The sequence below is a fragment of the Dreissena polymorpha genome, chromosome 1, assembly GCF_020536995.1.
Source record: "Dreissena polymorpha isolate Duluth1 chromosome 1, UMN_Dpol_1.0, whole genome shotgun sequence".
NCBI classification, from domain to species: Eukaryota; Metazoa; Mollusca; class Bivalvia; order Myida; family Dreissenidae; genus Dreissena; species Dreissena polymorpha.
Genome location: NC_068355.1, coordinates 109522299 through 109544323, shown reverse-complemented (window position 1 = coordinate 109544323; position 22025 = coordinate 109522299). Strand labels below are relative to the sequence as shown.

Sequence of the window (22025 nt, the reverse complement as noted above, 5' to 3'; positions counted from 1 at the left end):
CTTGTACCTGGCTGAGCATAACTGTATCTTGGATGATTGCCAGCAGCTCAGCCTTCTGCCAGACATCACCATAGCGACGACCCAGAATGATGTCTCCCACTTTGATTGCACTACAATGTGAACACACAATTGTAAATCCCACTTTCATAGCACAATATGAACACAATTTTAATTAAGGTTGTGAGTCCAATAGTAACTGCCCTGTCTAAGAGCTAATCCATAATTGGCTTTTACATAGACAGGACAAGTTGATTCCAGTAAACTAACACAAAGTTGATTTCCAAAATAGAGCATTACATTGACATGGAATTATTTAAAATCTTTAAAGTCATCAATCTTTTTCATATTACTAAATGATTTATCTAGTCTGGAGCTTAGCTGACCGCATATGGCATAAGACACATTTTTGGATGACGTGATCATGTTAGAGACTTTAATAATGAACAAATGTGTTACTGTGATTTATTTTATGTCCAGTCTTTCAATCATGATATTAATGACCAAATGTGCCTATGTTACTGGAATAGACATACTTGAAATCCAGAACAGAAAGTCTCTGAATCTAAATACTTTTTTTGTCTTGATTTTGGAAAAGGGCTTTGCTTTCTATTTTGGGCGTTAGCTTATTGACTAAATGGAGATTAGGGAAGAAATTTGAACTTAAAATATATGGAACATAAATGCCTTCAAACATTTACAAAATTCTCATGGTGAAAGGGACCATCATTTAGATTCTTATTACGAAGCAACAAAATACTTGCAATGACCAAGTAACAATCTATGTCTATAATAAGGCACTACTCCAACTCACTTGACATCGAACAGGAAGAGTTTTTCCATGTGCTCCTGATTGGACTGGGAGCTCTGCATGTACGACATGGCTGGCTTCTTCTGCTGAAGAGCATTCAGAGCCGTCTGAGTGGCAGGCTGAGAACCACGACTCTGAAATGTATAAAAATGCTTATAAATTAGTTGAAAGTTATATATCTTGGCTCGATTTCATCAAAAGCCATATGCTAATTAAGACACACTCAAATCAGTTTCTTGGGAATAACAAATACTTAAGTGTCCTAAAAGAAGATCATGAGAATGATTGCAGATTGGGATCAAACCTGAAACCTCCTGCTAGGCGGACACAATATTTACTACACCAAGCTGACCTCAATTATTTTAAAGGCCCACTTGATACTTGTACACAAAATATGTCATGTTGTATACAAACCAAAAATATAATTGCACTGCTCTCTTTTTCTACAATCTTAAAATTAAAAAAATAATAACAAACATATAAAAAAATTGACTGTATCAAAAATAAAGCGTATACAGCATTGCTGCATTGCTGTTATATTTATCAAGTTTTACATAAACTGTTTGCTCATCGCTTATGGCAAGATTCATCAACAAATTATAAAAAAACATTTCCTCAATTTAGTTAAAGAGACATGTTAACAGATTCTGGCTTTATCAGCGTGTCTATTACAGATTGTAAATAAAAACAAGAAGTCCATGAGGGCCTGAATCGCTCTACTGCTATAACCACTGTGAAAGTTTGGAAAGAATAAGATGGAAACTGTGTACCTAATCGCGCAAACAAGGAGAATTTTCTCAAAATCAAGGGGAGATTATTGTGTACTTATTTCTCCGATACTGCTCATATTAAATAGGGTTCAAGTCCTCTTTGATATAAAGATACTGTGCAAATTTGGAAATAATTGAATGAAAACTGTGGAATTAATTGCGTAAACATAAAATTTTTCTCATATTCAAGGGGAAGTCATTCTGGACTTATTGCTTCGATATTGCGCTTTTTAAACAAGGGCTGTTTGTAAAACATGTCCCATATGGGCTGTCAGTTGTAGTGGCAGCATTGTGTGAATACGTTTTTTTCACTGTGACCTTGACCTTTGACCTAGTAACCTGAAATCAATAGGGGTCATCTGCCATGCATGATCAATGTACCTATAAAGTTTCATGATCCTAGGCCTTATTATTCTTGAGTTATCATCTGGAAACCATTTTACTGTTTTGAGTCACTGTGACCTTGACCTTTGACCTGAAAATTAATAGGGGTCATATGCCAGTCATGATCAATGTACCTATGATGTTTCATGATCCTAGGCGTAAGCATTCTTGAGTTATCATCCGGAAACCATTTTACTGTTTCAGGTTACTGTGACCTTTACCTTTGACCTAGTGACCTGAAAATCAATAGGGGTCATCTGCCAGTCATGATCAATGTAACTATGAAGTTTTATGATCCTAGGCCTAAGCATTCTTGAGTTATCATCCGGAAACAATTTTACTATTTCGAGTCACTGTGACCTTGACCTTTGACCCAGTGACCTGAAAATCAATAGGGTTTGAGTCCGTAATAATATAAAGACACTGAACAAGTTTGAAAAGAATTGGATGAAAACTGTGGACTTTATCAGATAAACAAAAAAGTCTAACGCACGCACACACACACACACACACAGACAGACACCATGCCATCCCATAAGCTCTTGTGCCTTTGGCAGTAGAGCTAAAAATATGCATCACAAGAACCACTCAAGCTTAAAATATTACATCATTTACTTAGTACTTCTTATGAGCAAACCATGCAACAAAATCAATCAAACAAAAACACAGAAAAAAATCAAAAGGAATTAACTGTTTTGCATGTGTAATGCTTTATAATTTTATCATCTTTAAATCTTTAAATAAGCATTACTGTTAAAAGATATATATTCAATATTTGTCTACATCATTTATTTTATGCTCCCTGGTGTTGTGCTCTTGTATTTTAATTTAAAATTTATTAGCAAGTCTCTTTAATACTGACATGGTCACACAGCAACAGCACGTTCATGGTAGTCATATACCTGTACCATTCACTAGTTGTGACACAAAAAATCATATCACTTGATTTAAACGTACATAACCATTCATTTGCACAACATATGACCAATCTCTTCTTTGAGTTTAAAAGTGCGTACAATTTCTAGTTTAACACAACCAATCTATGTCACTTGGACAATATTAATACAAGATAATCATCAACAACCATGCATACTAACGAGAATACAAAAAGACATACATTATAACAAACACTGAGGCAAAACTATAAGAAAACAGTCCTGTAAGAAGGACAATAATTTCTACACACAACTGTGCTACAAATAATTTACATACACTAGATTATTTCAGAAATACAAAATAATAATTGATAGCATTCCAATGATGACCAGAGTCTGACCACACCAACGATACACAGGCTTACCACTCCAATCTTTATAACAATATTAGACTGTTTAGCAAGGGAACTAGCTAACATCTCTCGGGCGGTGATGATTCTGTGTTTCTGGAAATAAGATTTCCAACTTACACTTATTTCAGGAAGAGATACAACACACTTCAAATAAAAAAGCGCAGAAACTTTGAAACCCTAATTCAATTAAAATAGTTCAATGATTTAAAAAAGGACAGTAGTTCGGGCAAGTGATAACCTTCTCAGTTAGTAAAACCTAAACTTAAGTTGTACTAAAACAAAAAACTTAAGACCAAATTTTCTATGAGAAATTCATTTTTTAACACTGAGTAGGAGACTACAAATGTACATGAATTGTTTAACAATACTTACTGGTTAACATAATGTTAATGCAAAAAGACCAACACACTTAATGGCAAGAGACTTAAGAAATTTAAATAACTTGGTAAGAAAGTTCCTTAAGTTTGCCTTAAAAAGTATGATGATTAATGAGTAAACCTGGGATAAATAGAGGATATTTGTTGCTTTGGTAGATTATCGATTTTATCTTTTAAATGATCAGAGAAATTATTATTTTTCACAAGTGGCACAGCCATAAGTGACACTATTTATCTTCTATGATCACCAACACATTTTCTTTTCATATCATGCTTTTCCAACATTTTGACAGGGTTAAACTGGTATTTATTTCTGGAATAATATTGTCATGACCAAAAAATAATGATGTCATTTCACAGAGAAACATTGAAAAATATCAATGAAATTAACTTTTTTTCATTGTTTCAAATTAGAGAACTATCAGTTTTTAATCACTCCTATCAACCAGCAGAAAGTGTACAATTTTCATCAGACTCTATTTCCTTTGCAAGATATGCAATCTTTGGGGACTAGGACTTTAATGCATTTTGACCCCTAAACATTTCAATAAAGATTTATTTGATTCAGGCCTGTCGTCATCTACTTTAATCCTTTGATTTGTTGTCATAATACACTGCAACTCCAATATAACACAGATGATGGGGCCCAAGCCCCAAGACCGGGATATAAACTGATCCGCATTAGAAGTTATGAGCTTCCAATTAACATTCTTTTCCAGGTTGTATTGTAAAAATTTGCCAGTTCATGCATATAAACCCTGCTGTATCAATAACTGTATACACATGTACATACTGCTTTTCTAATGTGCATATACATCTGATAATCCAACATAATGACAACATCAATTAAACAAGAAACCGTCGGAGACGGTTGATGCTCCCCAAAGGTTTTTATTGGTCACAATATTGCACTATATATTCAGATAAAAGGAAACGTCTTGAGGGGCATAACTTTGGACTAAATAAAACGATGGATGGTTTAGCAACTAAAAAATTTCTAAGGGCCATAACTCTCTAATAAATCATCTAACCAGAACCCACAAATAACATGCCCATCTCCACAAGGTAGTTAAGCTTTCCATAAAGCTTCATTGAATTCCAGTCAGTAGTTAGGGAGAAATAGCCCGGACAAGAATTGCACTATATGTACAGTTTATAGAAAATTTCAAAAGGCCATAACTCTGAAAAATCATCCGACCATAACTGGCTGATAATATGCACATCTTCGATTGGTAGTGAAGCTTCCCATAAAGTTTCATTGAATTCCTGTAATAAGTTGCTGAGAAATAGCTCGGACAAGAATTGCACTATATGTACAATGGAACATTTCAAAGGGCCATAACTCTGTGAAAAATCATCCGACGAGATCCAGCTGATAATATGCACATCTCTTCTCGGTAGTGAAGCTTCCCATAAAGTTTCATTGAATTCCGGTCATTAGTTGCTGAGAAATAACCCGTACAAGAATTGCACTATATGTACAGTTAATGGAAAATTTCAATAGGCCATAACTCTGTGAACAAATCATCCGACCAGAACCGGCTGATAATATGCACATGTCCTCTTGGTAGTGAAGCTTCCTATAAAGTTTCATTGAATTCCGGTCATTAGTTGCTGAGAAATAGCCCAGACAAGAATTGCACTATATGTACAATTAATGGAAAATTTCAAAGGGCCATAACTCTGTGAAAAATCATCCGACCAGAACCCGCTGATAATATGCACATCTCCTCTTGGTAGTGAAGCTTCCCATAAAGTTTCATTGAATTCCAGTCATAAGTTGCTGAGAAATAGCCCGGACAAGAATTGCACTATATGTACAGTTAATGGAAAATTTCAAAGAGCCATAACTCTGTGAAAAATCATCCGACCAGAACCCGCTGATAATATGCACATCTCCTTTTGGTAGTGAAGCTTCCCATAAAGTTTCATTGAATTCCGGTCATTAGTTGCTGAGAAATAGCCCGGACAAGAATTGAACTATATGTACAGCAGGGATCATATTTTCCCGCAACATCAATCGGTCCGGATATAAATGGGGAAAAGTATCCGAACATGTATATCCGAAATCATGACAAATTACGTTAATATATATATATATATACCATTGATTTTGCCATTCATGAAGGTGGTGTAATACATGTACAATTAAAATTCCCTTAGGCATTTTTTTTTAAACGGAACGAGTTTTATCAACTGGTTTTATAATTTGGTATTTCATTGTTGTTTCGTGTGCTGTTTTATCAGACTTTTTTCATCGTTGTCAATATTATTAATCTGTGTAAGTCTATACCGATGTTTTAAATTGTTGTCGACTCGATAATAGCTTACAAACATGCACTGAACCAAATGTCTGTGCGTAGGTTGGCTACTGACAACAACAAACCAAATAATAAAGAAATAATTTGTTGTCAAATAACCCACGGCCGATAGTTTTGATGCGTAGGGATTTAATCACGAGAGCCAAGCATTTGAAACCACGCATCTAATTTTCCGGTCCTGAGTTATTCAACAACAAAGTATAAAGTACACGAATTATTTCGATTCTAACACGGTTTTACTAAAGATTTATTTAATGTATATTATTTTTCTTGTGTACTATTTTATGTGAAGTTCCTCCCATAAAAATAACTTTCGGCTGTTCTGTCGATCAGATCCGCGACTTTCTTTCATAGTTATATTACCGGATTATTACGCTGGTGGAAAATGTATCGGCATGTTTTGTTTAGTTACAGCGCGTGCATTCAGACGCGTCTTTCCGGATGCGTCTTTAATCCGCTGTTCACAAGTTTTTGATTCTTGGTCTGACGTGCAATAAACCGGTCCTGACCGGTTTAGAGACTGCAGCGAATGGATTATCACAACTAATCGAGATAAGAATGTCATAAGGGTGTGTTAGCATGTGCACTGTGTAATCGATTTTATGACATGGGAATTTTAATAGCAAACAGAATCGGACGGACTGTTTGGGATTTTCAATCGGTCTTTCATGACCCCAATCGGTCTAGGACCGACAAAACCGAAAAAAATATGATCCCTGATTGTACAGATAATGGAAAATTTCAAAGGGCAATAACTCTGTGAAAAATCATCCGACCAGATCCTGCTGATAATATGCACATGTCCTTTTGGTAGTGAAGCTACCCATAAAGTTTCATTGAATTCCGGTCATTAGTTGCTGAGAAATAGCCCGGACAAGAATTGCACTATATGTACAGTTAATGGAAAATTTCAAAGGGCCATAACTCTGTGAAAAATCATCCGACCAGAACCCGCTGATAATATGCACATCTCCTCTTGGTAGTGAAGCTTCCCATAAAGTTTCATTGAATTCCGGTCTTTAGTTGCTGAGAAATAGCCAGGAAAAAAAGTGTGCACGGACGGACAGGCGAAGCGGCGACTATATGCTCCCCCCAAAATAAATTTTGGGGGAGCATAAAAATAATAATTCACAAATATACACCATATTTTTAGAATTTTTAGAAGTCTATAGTGTACAGTGCATTATGGAACAGAAGTTCAAGTGGCATTGTTCAGGATTAATATTTTAAAACCATGAATTTAAAAATTAGATTGAAAGCAAAACGATAAAAAGCAATGTTTTATTGCGTCATAAGCAGTCATGAAAACTAGAGCTAGGTCACAGACATGATGAATACCCCCACATGCCGCATTGACACAGAATATTTTGCATGTTGTCTTCACAAAAAAACAGCGGACACCATGCTCAATGTTTAAAACGCATTAAGTGACCCGTGACCTAGTTTTTGACCCAGAATGGCCCATGTTCAAACTTAGCCTACACAACATCTAGATCCAATTTCTGACCAAGTGTGGTGAATATTGGATGAAAACTACTTGAATTGGAGAATGGACACCATGCTGAATGTGTAAAAAGTACAAAGTGACCCCGTGACCTAGTTTCTAATCTGGCATGGCCGATGTCCGAACTTGGCCTTAAGATCATCTAGATAAAACTTCTGACCAAGTTTGGTGAAGATCAGATGAAAACTACTTGAGAGCGAACACCATGCTCAATGTTTAAAACGCACTAAGAGACCCCATGACCTAGTTTTTGACCTGCCATGACCCATGTCCGAACTTGGCCTTGACATCATCTAAATACAACTTCTGACCAAGTTTGGTGAAGCTAGGATGAAAACAACTTGAATTAGAGAGTGGACACTTAATACGGACCGACCGACCGAGAGACAGACATTTTCACTCCTATAAACACCCTAAACTTCGTGTGTGGGGGTATAAAAATTGTTTCCCGCGGCCTTCCTGAAAATCAAGAAAGAAAAGTGATTTTCTGTAAACAATTACCCTGCGTTTGCATGTAACAAAATTGTCTGAAATGAAAAATGCCTCATTAAACTTGATTTCAATGATTTTAAAGATCTATAGCACACAAAAAGTAACAGCATCAGATCGTGAAACGCAGATAAACACATGCTGTTTTACACATCTATTACTGCAACAAACAATAAATTATATCACTTCAACTGTTGAAAGCCCCAGTAATGGTTAATCTGTAATATTATAATGGATTAATTGCAATTACAACAAATTGGCACTGACATTCATGAATTTCAAGAAAAAAAATGAGACTGAAATGTAAAGTTGGAGAAAAAACGGGAGCCAAGACCCCAAAGTGTTTTATTGTATTCCCCATTATAACAGAGAGCGTTATATTGGATTATCAGTATATTATGTAATATGATAATTGTCAAGGTTCTACAAAAAGCATTTTTCTAAGCAGCCAGAGTAATTCATGTCTCAGATAGGCAAATAGCAACTGATTACAAGTTTGAAAATTAGACTCAAGAAAATCTGTTTAACAACCAGAAAAAGGGGTATACTTTTTTAACACTTAAGGAAGGAAAACACCCTATCCTGATTGTAGGGTTAACTTGATCTCTTCACTTTTGAACAGATCTAGCATAGTTAAGAACTATTAGTAAAACTAACTGAATATTGAAAAGGAAGAAATGAGCTGAAAGGAAATGATATCACTTATGAAAAGTAATAAATTGACAGTCAAATGAATAACAGCAAAGCAAAAAAACTTAAAATACAGACATTTGAAGACTGAAACCTTGATCAAAATGATTTTTATATTTGAGAAAATGCAAGGTCCAACAATGTACCTAATTTATTTATTAAAAATAGGGTTTAAATATAAATTTTTTAAAACTTTTTTAATCAATGGAAGAAATCCTTACTGGAATCCTTACTGAATTAGAAGCACTTGAGAGAGCAGCTGCCAGATTAGCTCGAGTTTGTGACTGCGTTGTGGATACACCAGAGTTGCTGCTGAAAGAATAACATATACTTAATATCAATAAAATTGTTATTAAATTATTTTGTTTTCTTCAGTTCCTCAGAATCACATAATATAACATGTTTCATGCAAAAAAGGGCCTAATGATATAGACAAACAAAGTGGCTTCAGACATGGCTTTGCATTCCAACACTCTAATGAGGAGTCATAATTTCCTCTAATAAGGACCACTAAAAGTTGCTTTACTTCATATCAGCCGCTGCATACTGTAGTACCCATATTTGCACTATACAGCAGATAAAACATGTAAAAAGGAGAATTTTTCTGGCAAAAAAGACGACAATTATTGATTTTTATGCAATAAAAAAGCACTCAATATATCAGTGCAACAGATAAGGGTTGTTTTATCACTTTTACTTTTTGTTTTTTATAGAAAATGAATTGAAATTAAAAAAATCTATCGTACAGAAAACGACCATGAAAATGGAAAAACAAATTTCAATCGATTCTAAGTCGTTTTAGTTGTGCCTTTTTCCTCCGTCACGCGTTCAATTTTGCATACCGTAAATAAATTGTTACCTTTAGTGCGGCCGTAATAATTGTAGCATTTTTATAAAGACACTGGTTCTATAAAAAAAAACATGTACATCCCTTGTAAAGAGTTCTGAACAAGAGGGTCTGAAAGACCCAAAATCGCTCACCTGAGATAACAAGATATTTTTGGGACAAATCTTCTGACCAAGTTTCATGAAGATTGGAAAATAAATGTGGCCTCTAGAGTGTTAACAAGGTTTTACTATAGCCATATAAGGAAAAATGCCACGCCCCCTGGCAGCCATGTTTTTCAACCATCGGCATCATTTTTGAACATGTCCAAGATATTATCAGTATGAATCTTCTGACCAAGTTTCATGAAGATCGGACAGTAAATGTGGCCTCTAGAGTGTTAACAAGATTTTACTATAGCCATATAAGGAAAAATGCACCGCCCCTTGGAAGCCATTTTTTTCAAGCAAACATAATTATTTTCGAACTCATCCATGATATCATTGAGACCAATCTTCTGACCAAATTTCATGAAGATTGGACAATGAATGTGGCCTCGAGAGTGTTAACAAGGTTTTACTATAGCCATATAAGGAACAAGATGTGTTTGTGAAACACAATGTCCCCCTATATGATGTTTGACCTTGTAGGATGACCTTGACCTTGTGAAGGATGACCTTGACCTTGACATTTCACCACTCAAAATGTGCAGCTCCATGAGATACACATGCATGCCAAATATCAAGTTGCTATCTTCAATATTGCAAAAGTATTCATAAAATAAGCGATTTGGGCCACATATATTTGACCTCTGACCTTGACCTTTCACCACTCAAAATGTGCAGCTCCATGAGATGCACATGCATGCCAAATATCAAGATGCTGTCTTCAATATTGCAAAAGTATTTATAAAATAAGCGATTTGGGCCATATATATTTGACCTCTGACCTTGAAGGATGACCTTGACCTTTCACCACTCAAAATGTGCAGCTCCATGAGATACACATGCATGCCAAATATCAAGTTGCTATCTTCAATATTGCAAAAGTATTCATAAAATGAGCGATTTTGGCCACATATATTTGACCTCTGACCTTGAAGGATGACCTTGACCTTGACCTTTCACCACTCAAAATGTGCAGCTTCATGAGATACACATGCATGCCAAATATGAAGTTGCTATCTTCAATATAGCAAAAGTTATTGCAAAATGTTAAAGTTGGCGCAAACAGACAGACCAACAGACAGACCAACAGACAGGGCAAAAACAATATGTCCCCCACTACTATAGTGGGGGACATAAAAATGCCCCGCCCCTGGTGGGCATGTTTTAAAAGCAACCAAGACCATTTTCGTCATCCAAGATATCATTGGGACAAATCTTCTGACCAAGTTTCATGATGATCGGAAAATAAATGTGACCTCTAGAGTGTTAACAAGGTTTTACAATAGCCATATAAGGAAAATGCCCCACCCCCGTGGTGGCCATGTATTTCAACTATCCAGCATCATTTTTCAACTCGTCCAAGATATTATTGGGATGAATCTTCTGACCGAGTTTCATGAAGATCCGACTATAAATGTGGCCTCTATAGTGTTAACAAGATTTTACTACAGCCATATAAGTAAAAATGCCCCACCCCTTGGCAGCCATGATATCATCCAAGATATCAATAAGACAAATCTTCTGACCATATTTCATGAAGATTGGACAATAAATTCGGCCTCTAGAGTGTTAACTAGGTTTTACAAAAGCCATATATAGCCTTAAAATTAAAACAATTTTCGAACTCATCGAAGTTATTATTGGCACAAATCTTCTGAACAAGTTTCATGAAGATCGGAAAATAAATGTGGCCTCTAGAGTTTTAACAAGGTTTTAGTATAGCCATATAAGCAAAAATGCCCCGCACCCTGGCGGCCATGTTTTTCAACCAACCAGCATCATTTTCGAACTCGTCCAAGATATTATTAGGATGAATCTACTGACCAAGTTTCATGAAGATCAGAAATAAATGTGGCCTCTAGAGTGTTAACAAGATTTTACTATAGCCATATATAGCCATATAAGGAAAAATGCCCCGCCCCTTGGCAGCCATGTTTTTCAAGCAAACGTAACCATTTTCAAACTAATCAAACATATCATTGAGACCAATCTTCTGACCAAATTTCATGAAGATTGGACAATAAATGGTGCCTCTAGAGAGTTAACAAGACAAATGTTGATGGCGCACGACAGACGACGCACAACAGACAAAAAGCGATCACAAAAGCTCACCATGATCACGTTGTGATCAGGTGAGCTAAAAAGGGTGTAGTGAAAACTTATTGACATGAAATCATATCTGTTGCCCTGATATATGAACTGACAAGGGACAAAATTGTCACAAAACCAGGTTTTCATTGTGAAAAAAAATCTGATAAAGGGAGACAACTCAAACTGAACTTTTGAAATGAACAAACAAAATTAACCCCCTTTGTAAGTTTGTTTTAAAATAAATCTATTTTCAGTCATGGCGACCTTGACATTGGAGATATTGACGTGATTCTTTCGTGCGACACACCGTCCCATGATGGTGAACAAATGTGCCAAATGATTTTAAAATCTCATAATGAATGACATAGTTATAGCCCAGACAAGCTCATTTATGGCTATTTTTTACCTTTGAACTCAAAGTGTGACCTTGACCTTGGAGATATTGACGTAATTTTTTCGCGCGACACACCGTCTAATGATGGTTAACAAATGTGCCAAATGATTTTAAAATCTCACAATGAACGACAAAGTTATGGCCCGGACAAGCTTGTTCCGCCCGACCGCCAGCCCGCCCGCATTCGCCAATCTAATAACCAGTGTTTTCCTTCGGAAAACCTGGTTAAAAATTAAAGTTACCAAAGTTATTGCATAACATTCTGTCAATTTATGTTAAAATATAATTTCTATCTCTTCATGAGCGCAAATTTATTGCTGCATATAGTTCCAAATATATGTACCAGGAAAACAATAAAGAATACACATATTGAAATAATTCATAATCACCTATCCATGACAGCTGCCTGCCTCTTCTGAGCAACAGTTGGATCAAATGTCTTCTGAATAAACTGTACATCATCATCATCGTCAACCTTGTAATTATCTGTGACAACATCTTCGTCTGAATCCACAATGGTGATCTCTGCAGGCCCATTGGCAGCTGCCTCCACTGCTGCTTTGAGCTCCACCTCCTTGTCTCTGGAGTCATAACCCAACAGAGCACAATTATTACAGCGTTCCTTTAACATGGAGAATAATAAAAATGGTCTTACTTACATGCATTTTTAATGACATATTAAAATTTGTATTTTTTAGAAACTATAGGATCTTGTTTGGAAATAATAAAAAAAAATTAATAACTGGCAAAAAATGAGCTTAAATAAAAAGAAGTTATTCATAAATTCATTTCTAAATCAGTATTTTTTCATCTTTTAAATATTCAAAAGCACATATGACCTAATAATATTCTTCAAAATGCACCTGTTATTGTTAAAACGACATTTTTAACAGATCAAAAGATGCGGTTTCTCAATGTAGAACAAATTAGTTATTGCTGTACGCTGAGCTGTTTTTTTAATACTTTAATACACTGTAAGTCACACAATTAAAAGTTACATACTCTTCTTTTCTGACTTCATCTTCAAGTGTGTTCTTAAACTGCACCAGTTGTTCCATACAGTCGGAAAATATACGATTAATGTCTCGCTGCTTCCCTATAAAATACAAACCAAAGGAAGCTTAGTACCCAAATGTAGGTTGACAGAGGTTTGAAGATTAAATTCTTAAAATATCATTGTTTAAAGTACAAAATGTATAAAACAGGAATTTATTTGGAGGAAATATTAATTTTGTTCAAGTAAATAAAACTATGTTTTTCCAAATGTATTCTGAGATCTGTAAACAAGGTAAACATTTCAAAACACATTCATACAACTACTCATTACAGCAAATAAGAGAGTTAAAACATAATAGTGTGGTCATTTTACAAATACAGTTAACTTAGTCACACTTTTCCTAGGTAAGGAGATTCAACATGTTTACAACAGTAACTGTATTTAAATGGAGCTTATTATGTCATATCATGTTACAAACAAACATCATGGTTGGTACCTTTGAAATTTCTCTCTCTGAAACTGCATGGCCCTTGATATTTGTCAGGCACTTTAATTTGTCAATAAGATTAAACAAACAGGTTTTGAAGCATCTGATCTTTACCTAAAAGATCTTCTAAAATAATTAAAGAAATAATTTTCGACATTCCATTGTATTCTCTTAATCTATAGAAAAAAACAGAATCGACAGAGACTAAATGTTCTAAATTGTATCAGAAAATAACAGTGCATCATAAATTTATAATATATAATTATTTTCAAATAAGTTTAACTCACTCTCAGCCAGCTTGATCTGATTCTTCAAATGTTTTTTGGCCCCAATTAACTCCTCATCATCAACTGTTTCACTGCCACACAGGTCAGCAATGACAGAGTCCACCAGGCCCCCAAGGTCAATGTCACTGCTGAATTGGAACACCCTGTCTGACACCTCCATCGCAGAAGTATCTGCATCCATCTGTGGAAATTGCAGACTGTTTTAAGAATGGAGACTTTGATAAACTTCTTAACTAATTAATTAATACATTTGTATAAAGCGTGACAATATTTCTTACCCCGATCTTAAAACCAGTGAAAAGCTTGTTTATTTTAAAAGCATTCTAATTGGTCAATAGTGAGTCAGGGCTCAGCCTAGGTTCAAACTTGACGGAGATGTGACTTCTCCCTGGACTGAAATCAGGGAGAAGTGAGGCCACTTAAAGGAGAAGTGGTTTATGTTCGGCGTTTAATCAAATCTTCACTTGTTATATACTCCTCATTACACCAAGCCCATCATCATCAATCATCAAATACAAACAACTCATATTTTCAAATTTAATTACATCCTTTCATATTAAGTCACACAAATCAATGCCTACACATAAAACAAGTTTCCGTGTACATCATAAAAATTAACAGTACTTTAATATTATCCTTGACAATACATCACGGATCTCCATATTTACATTATAATTTACATGCTCATATCAAATCACAAAAATCAATTCATACATTGAAATAAAACACATTTCCATGTTTATTATACCAAAGAATATAATTAAAATTAAGAACTTGAATAGAATAGGAACCAGACGAAGTTCAACAACTTGTCTTTTTGAATCTTCAGTGAAAACAACAACATCAACAAAGAAATCAGCTTTTGTATAAACAAAGATTTACATACACAAGTAATAAAAAACATGTTGTGAATTACATTACATGAGAAGAACAATCAATTGCAGTGTTCGACATAAACTAATCTGCACAATGAGTCATTTGGACTCCCTTCATTTAAAATCAAGATGTCCTATTAGACTTAAGAGAATTCAAAAATGACAAAACTGTTCGGTGTACATATGTACATACAATATGAACAGTTAAAATTAATATTCTCCAAAGCTAGGAAAACCAGAAAATGATCCATCTTCGGAGTTGTCAATATTAACAACAAGAGATTGCCAAGCAATATTGTCCCCTACCGTTGAAACTCCACCATTGTCAGTAAATTTTTTTAATTATTTTTTTATTTGTTGCCATAGCACCCAGAATTCTTGACGTAGGAACAAAATGAAATGACGTGCATACTCTCCATATTGCCATCTATCTATGTTTAAAGTTTAATGAAAAAATATGAAGAACTTTTCAAGTTATCGCAGGATCCAGGAAAGTGTGACGGACTGACAGACTGAGACTGACAGACAGATCTCGACTGACAGACTAACACACAGAGCGCAAACCATAAGTCCCCTCCGGTTTCACCGGTAGGGGACAATAAAATTTGTGACACCTGGTTTTTAGTAAATCTTATGGCCAAAATAAAGTAAGAAAGCACATAATCGCAAGTTCTTGACATCTTCCAAGACTGTTGGGCAAAAGCTATTTTACTTAAGCAAAAATCAGGGAGTTTCCCCTATACATGTAACTACAGAATTTATAATGGAATTAATTTGCAACAAAAACAGGTGAAAATAACTATATTAAAAAAAAATCTCTATTATTAAACATTGTTGTAATCTATGACTTACATTTCAGTAGCTATGCAAGTGTACTAGTGGACCGGAAGTACTATTTATTTTGTGTATTGTAATGCTTTAACACAATTGTGTTTTTCACATTCTTACAAGCACTTGTTTTCTTGAAGTTAACAGCAGCAATTTGTTAAAAGGCAAGCATTATAGTTTGCATTGAATTGTTTACAAATTTCTCGCAAACAAAGTGACCTTCACGCAGGGTATACATGTATTAGAAGCACTAGCATGGGCATAAGAAATTCCTAGTTGCAAAAATTTAACTCTCAGCTTTATAACCCAAAGGGTCGCTGAGAGTTGCAATGCGCTGTCAATTGTCTTAAGGTGCAAACATATCAATGTTTAAATGTATAAAACACAAACTCATGCAAATGGTACATTAAGTTTAAAGCAAACAATAATTGCTTTTTATTAACTTAAATTTGTTATTCCATTGTATGCTCTACCACCATGTTGGAAAAAAGTGTTGATATAGGTTAAGACGAATTACACCAAAATCTTGCACATTGTGATATTTGATGTAGCCTAAGTCGATTATTATGTCGAACACATGTTGAAAATTAACATTGTTCCATATTTTAACAAGAGCACCGCCTTGCGGGTGCAGACCGCTCATCTATTTTCTTTTTAAAGGTGAAGGGACTCTCATTTTCAATGAGGGGGGGGGGATTCTTGGGTGCGATGGTTGGACGGTATTTCAAACATAAAATAATTATAAAAAAAAAAACGTTTGAAAAATAAAAAAAAATGGGGGTGGGGGGGGGGTATAGTGTGAGGGTGTGGTGGGGATGGTTTGGGTGGAGTCTATTGTGGTATGTCAGGTAAGAGTTGTTTTGTCAAAGTATCAATCAAATCTAATCATAAATAAAGAAGTTATGGCAATTTTAGCAAAATTTAATAATTTGACCTTGAGAGTCAAGGTCATTCAAAGATCAAGGTAAAATTCAACTTGCCAGGTACAGTAACCTCATGATAGCATGAAAGTATTTGAAGTTTGAAAGCAATAGCCTTGATACTTAAGAAGTAAAGTGGATCAAAACACAAAATTTAACCATATATTCAAAGTTACTAAGTCAAAAAAGGGCCATAGTTTCCGTAAAAATGACAACCAGAGTTATGCAACTTGTCCTTTTACTGTACCCTTGTGATAGTTTGCGAGTGTTCCAAGTATGAAAGCAATATCTATGATACTTTAGGGGTAAAGTGGACCAAAACAAAAAACTTAACCAAATTTTCAATTTTCTAAGCAGGGTCTTCCCCAGGCCATTTAAGCGCCCCTTGCCGGGGCGCTTGAATTTCGAAATCAGAGTCCCCGGGGCGCTTGAAATTTTCCGATTAGTGTATTCTTCAGTAAAAGAAAGTGGAGATTGTCCAAAAAATCAAGGTTTCCCTATCAGTGTATCAATATTCCCTGTTTTAAAAGAGCACTCGGTACCTACTTTCACAAGTAATCGCCATAAACACCACATGGGGTAATGGATAATCCACTGATAAGAGAATAGCATGACGCGCGTATCGATTATTCTAGCCACATTACACGGTCATTTAAATGCTGACAAGGATGTATCTGGTAACTTTCCAGTCGTCAAACTGTGAAGTTCATCGTCCAATCGGTTACGCGAATGCTTATGAGGGCGGGGTTAACTATCGACCATTATTTTTGATTGACGTCGGGCTTGAAGTAAGAGTTTATCGCAGCTTGATTAGCAAGTAGTTGTACCATTTGAGTAATATAAAACCGGTAATTAGTACAGTACAGAACATTAAAGACGGTTTCGGGCATCATCATCACACCTTTTTACTGTAAACAAGTGTTACCTATGACTCATAATTAATACGAGAAATTAATTGCAAGTGGTAAACAATTAATTATTATAGCGGTTACAATTATGTGATAACAATTTATTTAATTCCAGTACATGTATATTTCAACATGTCCATTTATAGAACTGATTAACCTCGTTTTTCTGACATTTATTCGACACGTAATGCGCTTTTAACAAATTTTCGTTGAATTAATTACGCACACTTGTAAATGTTTCGTCCGATAATCGATAGTTAGAAGACTGATGACGGCAACCGGCCGTGATCCTCGTGGACAACGTGATTTTCATGCATAATTCCGTCAAAACATTTATTCGACTCGTAAAGTGTGTAAACAAATTATCGTTGAATTTATAACGCAACGGTTAATATTTGTTGAAATGTCAAATGGGAATAATTAAATTTGTAATCCAAAACCCATTACCGTAAGTCGATGTTAACGCGTTTTTAATCCGAAACACACTTCCGAATGTAAATGTTACCGCACCGTTAAATAGTTTTGCTTCAAATTAGGAGTGCAAATTTATTTTGAGTCGAATCTTTTTCTCAATTAAAAAGAGCGCGAAAATTATGCAGCATGTACAACGTCGCGTCTATTGCATACAAATGGCGTGTATTGAGCGTTTTAACAAGCACACAACAGGTCAGGGGATTGACGCATATTCAGAGGCAATATTTCATCAAATCTATAAATAGTCACTTAAAAAATGGCAAGGTTTGTGTTAAAGAAATAACTGAAAGCTTTTATCGTAAATATTTACCAGAAAGAGATTGATAAAAACGGAATAAACGGGATTATCGGGTAATAAATAGAAACTTGAAAAATAGTAAGTATACAGTAATAGAGTCGGGTTGAAACGGATGTATTGGGGAATCGTTCGAGTCGGGATTTTACTATCTGTGCGGAAAAGTTTTAAAACAATTAAACAATATAAAAAATTATATGTTTAAATGACTGGGGGATTTTTTTTGAAGAGTCATAGCGCACCAAATGACGTCTTTTGACGCTGTTTTTCTTTGAGTTATAACGCACCCCGAACCCACCCCCGGGGCGCCTGAACAAATTCCTGGGGAAGGCACTGCTAAGTATAAAGGGCCCATAATTCCGTCCAAATGCCAGTCAGAGTTACATAACTTTGCCTGCACAGTCCCCTTATGATAGGTAATAAGTGTTGCAATTATGAAAGCAATAGCTTTGATACTGTAGGAATAAAGTGGACCTAAACACAAAACTTAAACAAATGTTCAATTTTCTAAGTATAAAAAGGGCACATACATTTGTAATTCTGTCAAAATGCCAGTCAGAGTTACATTACTTTGCCTGCACAGTCCCCTTATGATAGTTAGTAAGTGTTGCAAGTATCAAAGCAATAGCTTTGATACTTACGGTATAAAATGGACCTAAACACAAAACTTTACCAAAATTTTCAATTTTCTAAGTATAAAAAGGGCACATAATTCTGTCAAAATGCACGCCAGAGTTATCTAACTTTGCCTGCCCAGTCCCCTCATAAAAGTAAGTAAGTGTACCAAGTTTGAATGCAATAGCATTGATACTTTCTGAGAAAAGTGGACCTAAACGCAAAACTTAACCAAAATTTTCAATTTTCTAAGTATAAAAAGGGCACATTATTCTGTCAAAATGCACGCCAGAGTTATCTAACTTTGCCTGCCCAGTCCTCTCATGATAGTAAGTAAGTGTACCAAGTTTGAATGCAATAGCATTGATACTTTCTGAGAAAAGTGGACCTAAACGCAAAACTTCACCGGACGCAGACGCCAAGGTGATGACAATAGCTCATATTTTTTTAAAATAGATGAGCTAAAAATAACAATGTCAGAAAGAATAGTGTGTTGAAACATCGTCGTATTTTTAAGTTTGAATGCAAATGTTGGTAGGCTGCTATTGACCTTTTCGACATTATTTTAAGGGAGACAACTCTGGGTGGATTTAGTGAGGTCGGGGGGGGGGTGGTACTCGATCACCTACTGCAGTGCGTCTGCATACAGTTCTGTGTTGAAGCAATTATAATTTCCCAATAATTTGCAGATACAGATATAACTTATATGGTATAATATTTTTTTGTTATTTTTTTTTTAGCTTAGTATCTTTGATTTAATTGTCATTCATGTTTATGCTTTATTTCGATTTTATTGTGTTTAAAATAGGTAAAAAACAAACATGCTATAGCGGGTGGGGTATGGAAAAATATCTTATTTGTTAAGTTTGGGCAAATTAGAAGTTTGATGACATTCGGCAAAATACTTTTCTTTAAAAAGAACAATTATTTTAAAACAGATTACTTTGCTGTCATGTTATTGAATGGTTTATTGTTATAACTTATAGAAACTTTTTTCAGGAACATCACAGTGTCAATGGAAACTGGGATAGTGTATCTAATTCTGCATGAAGCTCAAGATTTCTACACCTGGAATTTTATTAACTCATGCAATAAATATTATACATCACCACAGTTACATAACTATGTTCTTTGAAATAAATAAAATAAAGATACTTCAGATGTGTGTCTACTTCATACCCTTACATTAAAAAACATCCTACACATTCAGAAATATAATAAAATGGATGGTGGTTTAAATTGCTAATCATCCAATGTTGTCATGTAATCATTTAACATAACATGTGATGTGTTGACATGACTATTAACACTGCTAAGAAAACATTTAAATTAAAATAATTAAAATAAGTGTCCTTGGTCAAATTCCATTGGCTTAATATCCATATGGGTGAAACTTTCACCTGCATCACAGTCATCCTTAATTGGTTGTGTATTGGGCTATCCCAATTAACTACCTGTCATGGCAGATTTGTTCAAAAGAAGACAAGTATCAATGTTTGAAGAATTTTTATTGCTCTTACAGTCATGATGCTTACCCCTAGCCCGACAGCCCGGGGCAAGTGATATGTATTAAATTTGGGCTATTAAAATTTCCAGATTCATATACATGTAGTCGGGCTAGTGGGTATTTTAATCTGTTCTATACATAGTGTTTTATACAGGAAGGAAAAAGGGCGTGGTGCAAAATTTCAAAAAAGGGCACTTTAGCGCGCAACATCCATAAAAAGGGCACAAATATATCTGTATAGTGACTTAATAACAAGCTTTGTTACACACAAACATTGTATGTATAGTTTTGAGATTTATTGTTGAATAATTAAACCAACAAAATCCAGAATGTATATTTTATTATGTGTTTTATATTTTCATGTAGTAACAAAAAACAAGATTAAACACCATAGGATATATATCTTATACAAACTATAGCTTTTCAAAGAAGTCTTAGAATACTGTTAAATGAGTTACCCTCTTAAACAATCATTTATATTTAAAACGTTACACACATTGCACAAACAAGTCCTTTATATGCAATTTAAATGGAGATTCACAAACACTAACACTTTGTTGAATAGTCAGAAAGTTCTGCGTAATGACATTGTTTTCATGACGACGTGTTGTATTGTGTACATTTTATTTCGCTAAAAGTGTAACTAGGAACGGCGCCGTACTGTCTTTTGTTCATTGTCAATTAATTCAATACACGTTAATTGGTCTCCGATATAAACTTGTTTTGCTTACAAAGCAATTTGCATCAATTTCTAATTTACGTTTCGTCGAAAGTGGAATGCCAAAATCGGAAAGCGTACGTTGCGACATTCTAAACACGAATGATAAGTGGTACAAGTTCAATATTTTTGTAAAATTCATATCTGTTTTTGCCCATTAACATATTTTGACAAGTTACAAACGGGTCATAATGTTCTTAATTGAACCAATGGTGCAGGCCTACTACTGTTACAACAATTAACAACTTTTGGCCAAACAGGGTCCAAGACGGGGTATCAACTTCTTTGCCGACATTCACACGTTATTGTAATCAAAACATCGTGACAATAAACAAGCACGTGCTCCAATTAAGCGCGGTCTGCCTAACCGTGAACAGCAAACGTGTTAAGATTGTCGTCTGCTACAATTCATCAACACACATCTACTGTGAGCCTGCGCCAATTGTATTGGATAGGAGGCAGAGCGTTATTTTAATCGACAGCTTTAATATGAGCCTGCGCCAATTGTATTGGATAGGAGGCGGAGCGTTATTTTAATCGACAGCTTTAATATGTCACGGGTTGCTATTTTCGGCGTATGACCAATTTTCAGGAAGTACAGTGGACGTCATGGGGTTTTGTAATCGGGGTATGGAAACAATTATCGGGCGTAATATACGGCCGTACGCCGCTTAGTGCAAGCCCTGTAAATTAATTTTTATTAACTTAAAACTGTTTTGCATTAAATTGAAATCAAATCAATATTTTACAGATACAACTGGTGTTTTTTTTTAATTTAATTACGCGTAAAAATTAATGTTTTGATATAACTGAATTATGCATGAAATGCACAATTTCCACGTGAATAACATCGAGGTTTTCATCAAGTCTCCTAAGTAACTGTGCACGATTGTATCTGGACCGATTAGTGTTACAAAGCCACTGAAATTATCGATTGATATTGACACATGGTTATTCACGCATGACGTATTCACAACCGCGCGAATCTTCGCTGATAATAGTTGG

At 35.1% G+C, this 22025-nt stretch overlaps 1 protein-coding gene across 8 annotated transcripts in view; it reads right to left on the bottom strand.

The window, feature by feature from the left end:
* LOC127843614 (histone-lysine N-methyltransferase SETDB1-like) overlaps nt 1-22025 on the bottom strand; it is a 92620-nt gene that overhangs the window by 49838 nt on the left and 20757 nt on the right. For 5 of the 8 annotated variants that reach the window (XM_052373303.1, XM_052373342.1, XM_052373349.1 and 2 more), the window contains 6 exons: nt 13881-14061; nt 13112-13205; nt 12499-12690; nt 8853-8943; nt 812-942; nt 8-110 (listed from right to left, as the gene is read on the bottom strand). In XM_052373303.1, coding sequence (XP_052229263.1) covers nt 8-110; nt 812-942; nt 8853-8943; nt 12499-12690; nt 13112-13205; nt 13881-14061 — 792 coding nt within the window. The remainder of the gene's footprint in view (nt 1-7; nt 111-811; nt 943-8852; nt 8944-12498; nt 12691-13111; nt 13206-13880; nt 14062-22025) is intronic. The other 3 variants (XM_052373317.1, XM_052373311.1, XM_052373333.1) reach the window with 3 other exon arrangements.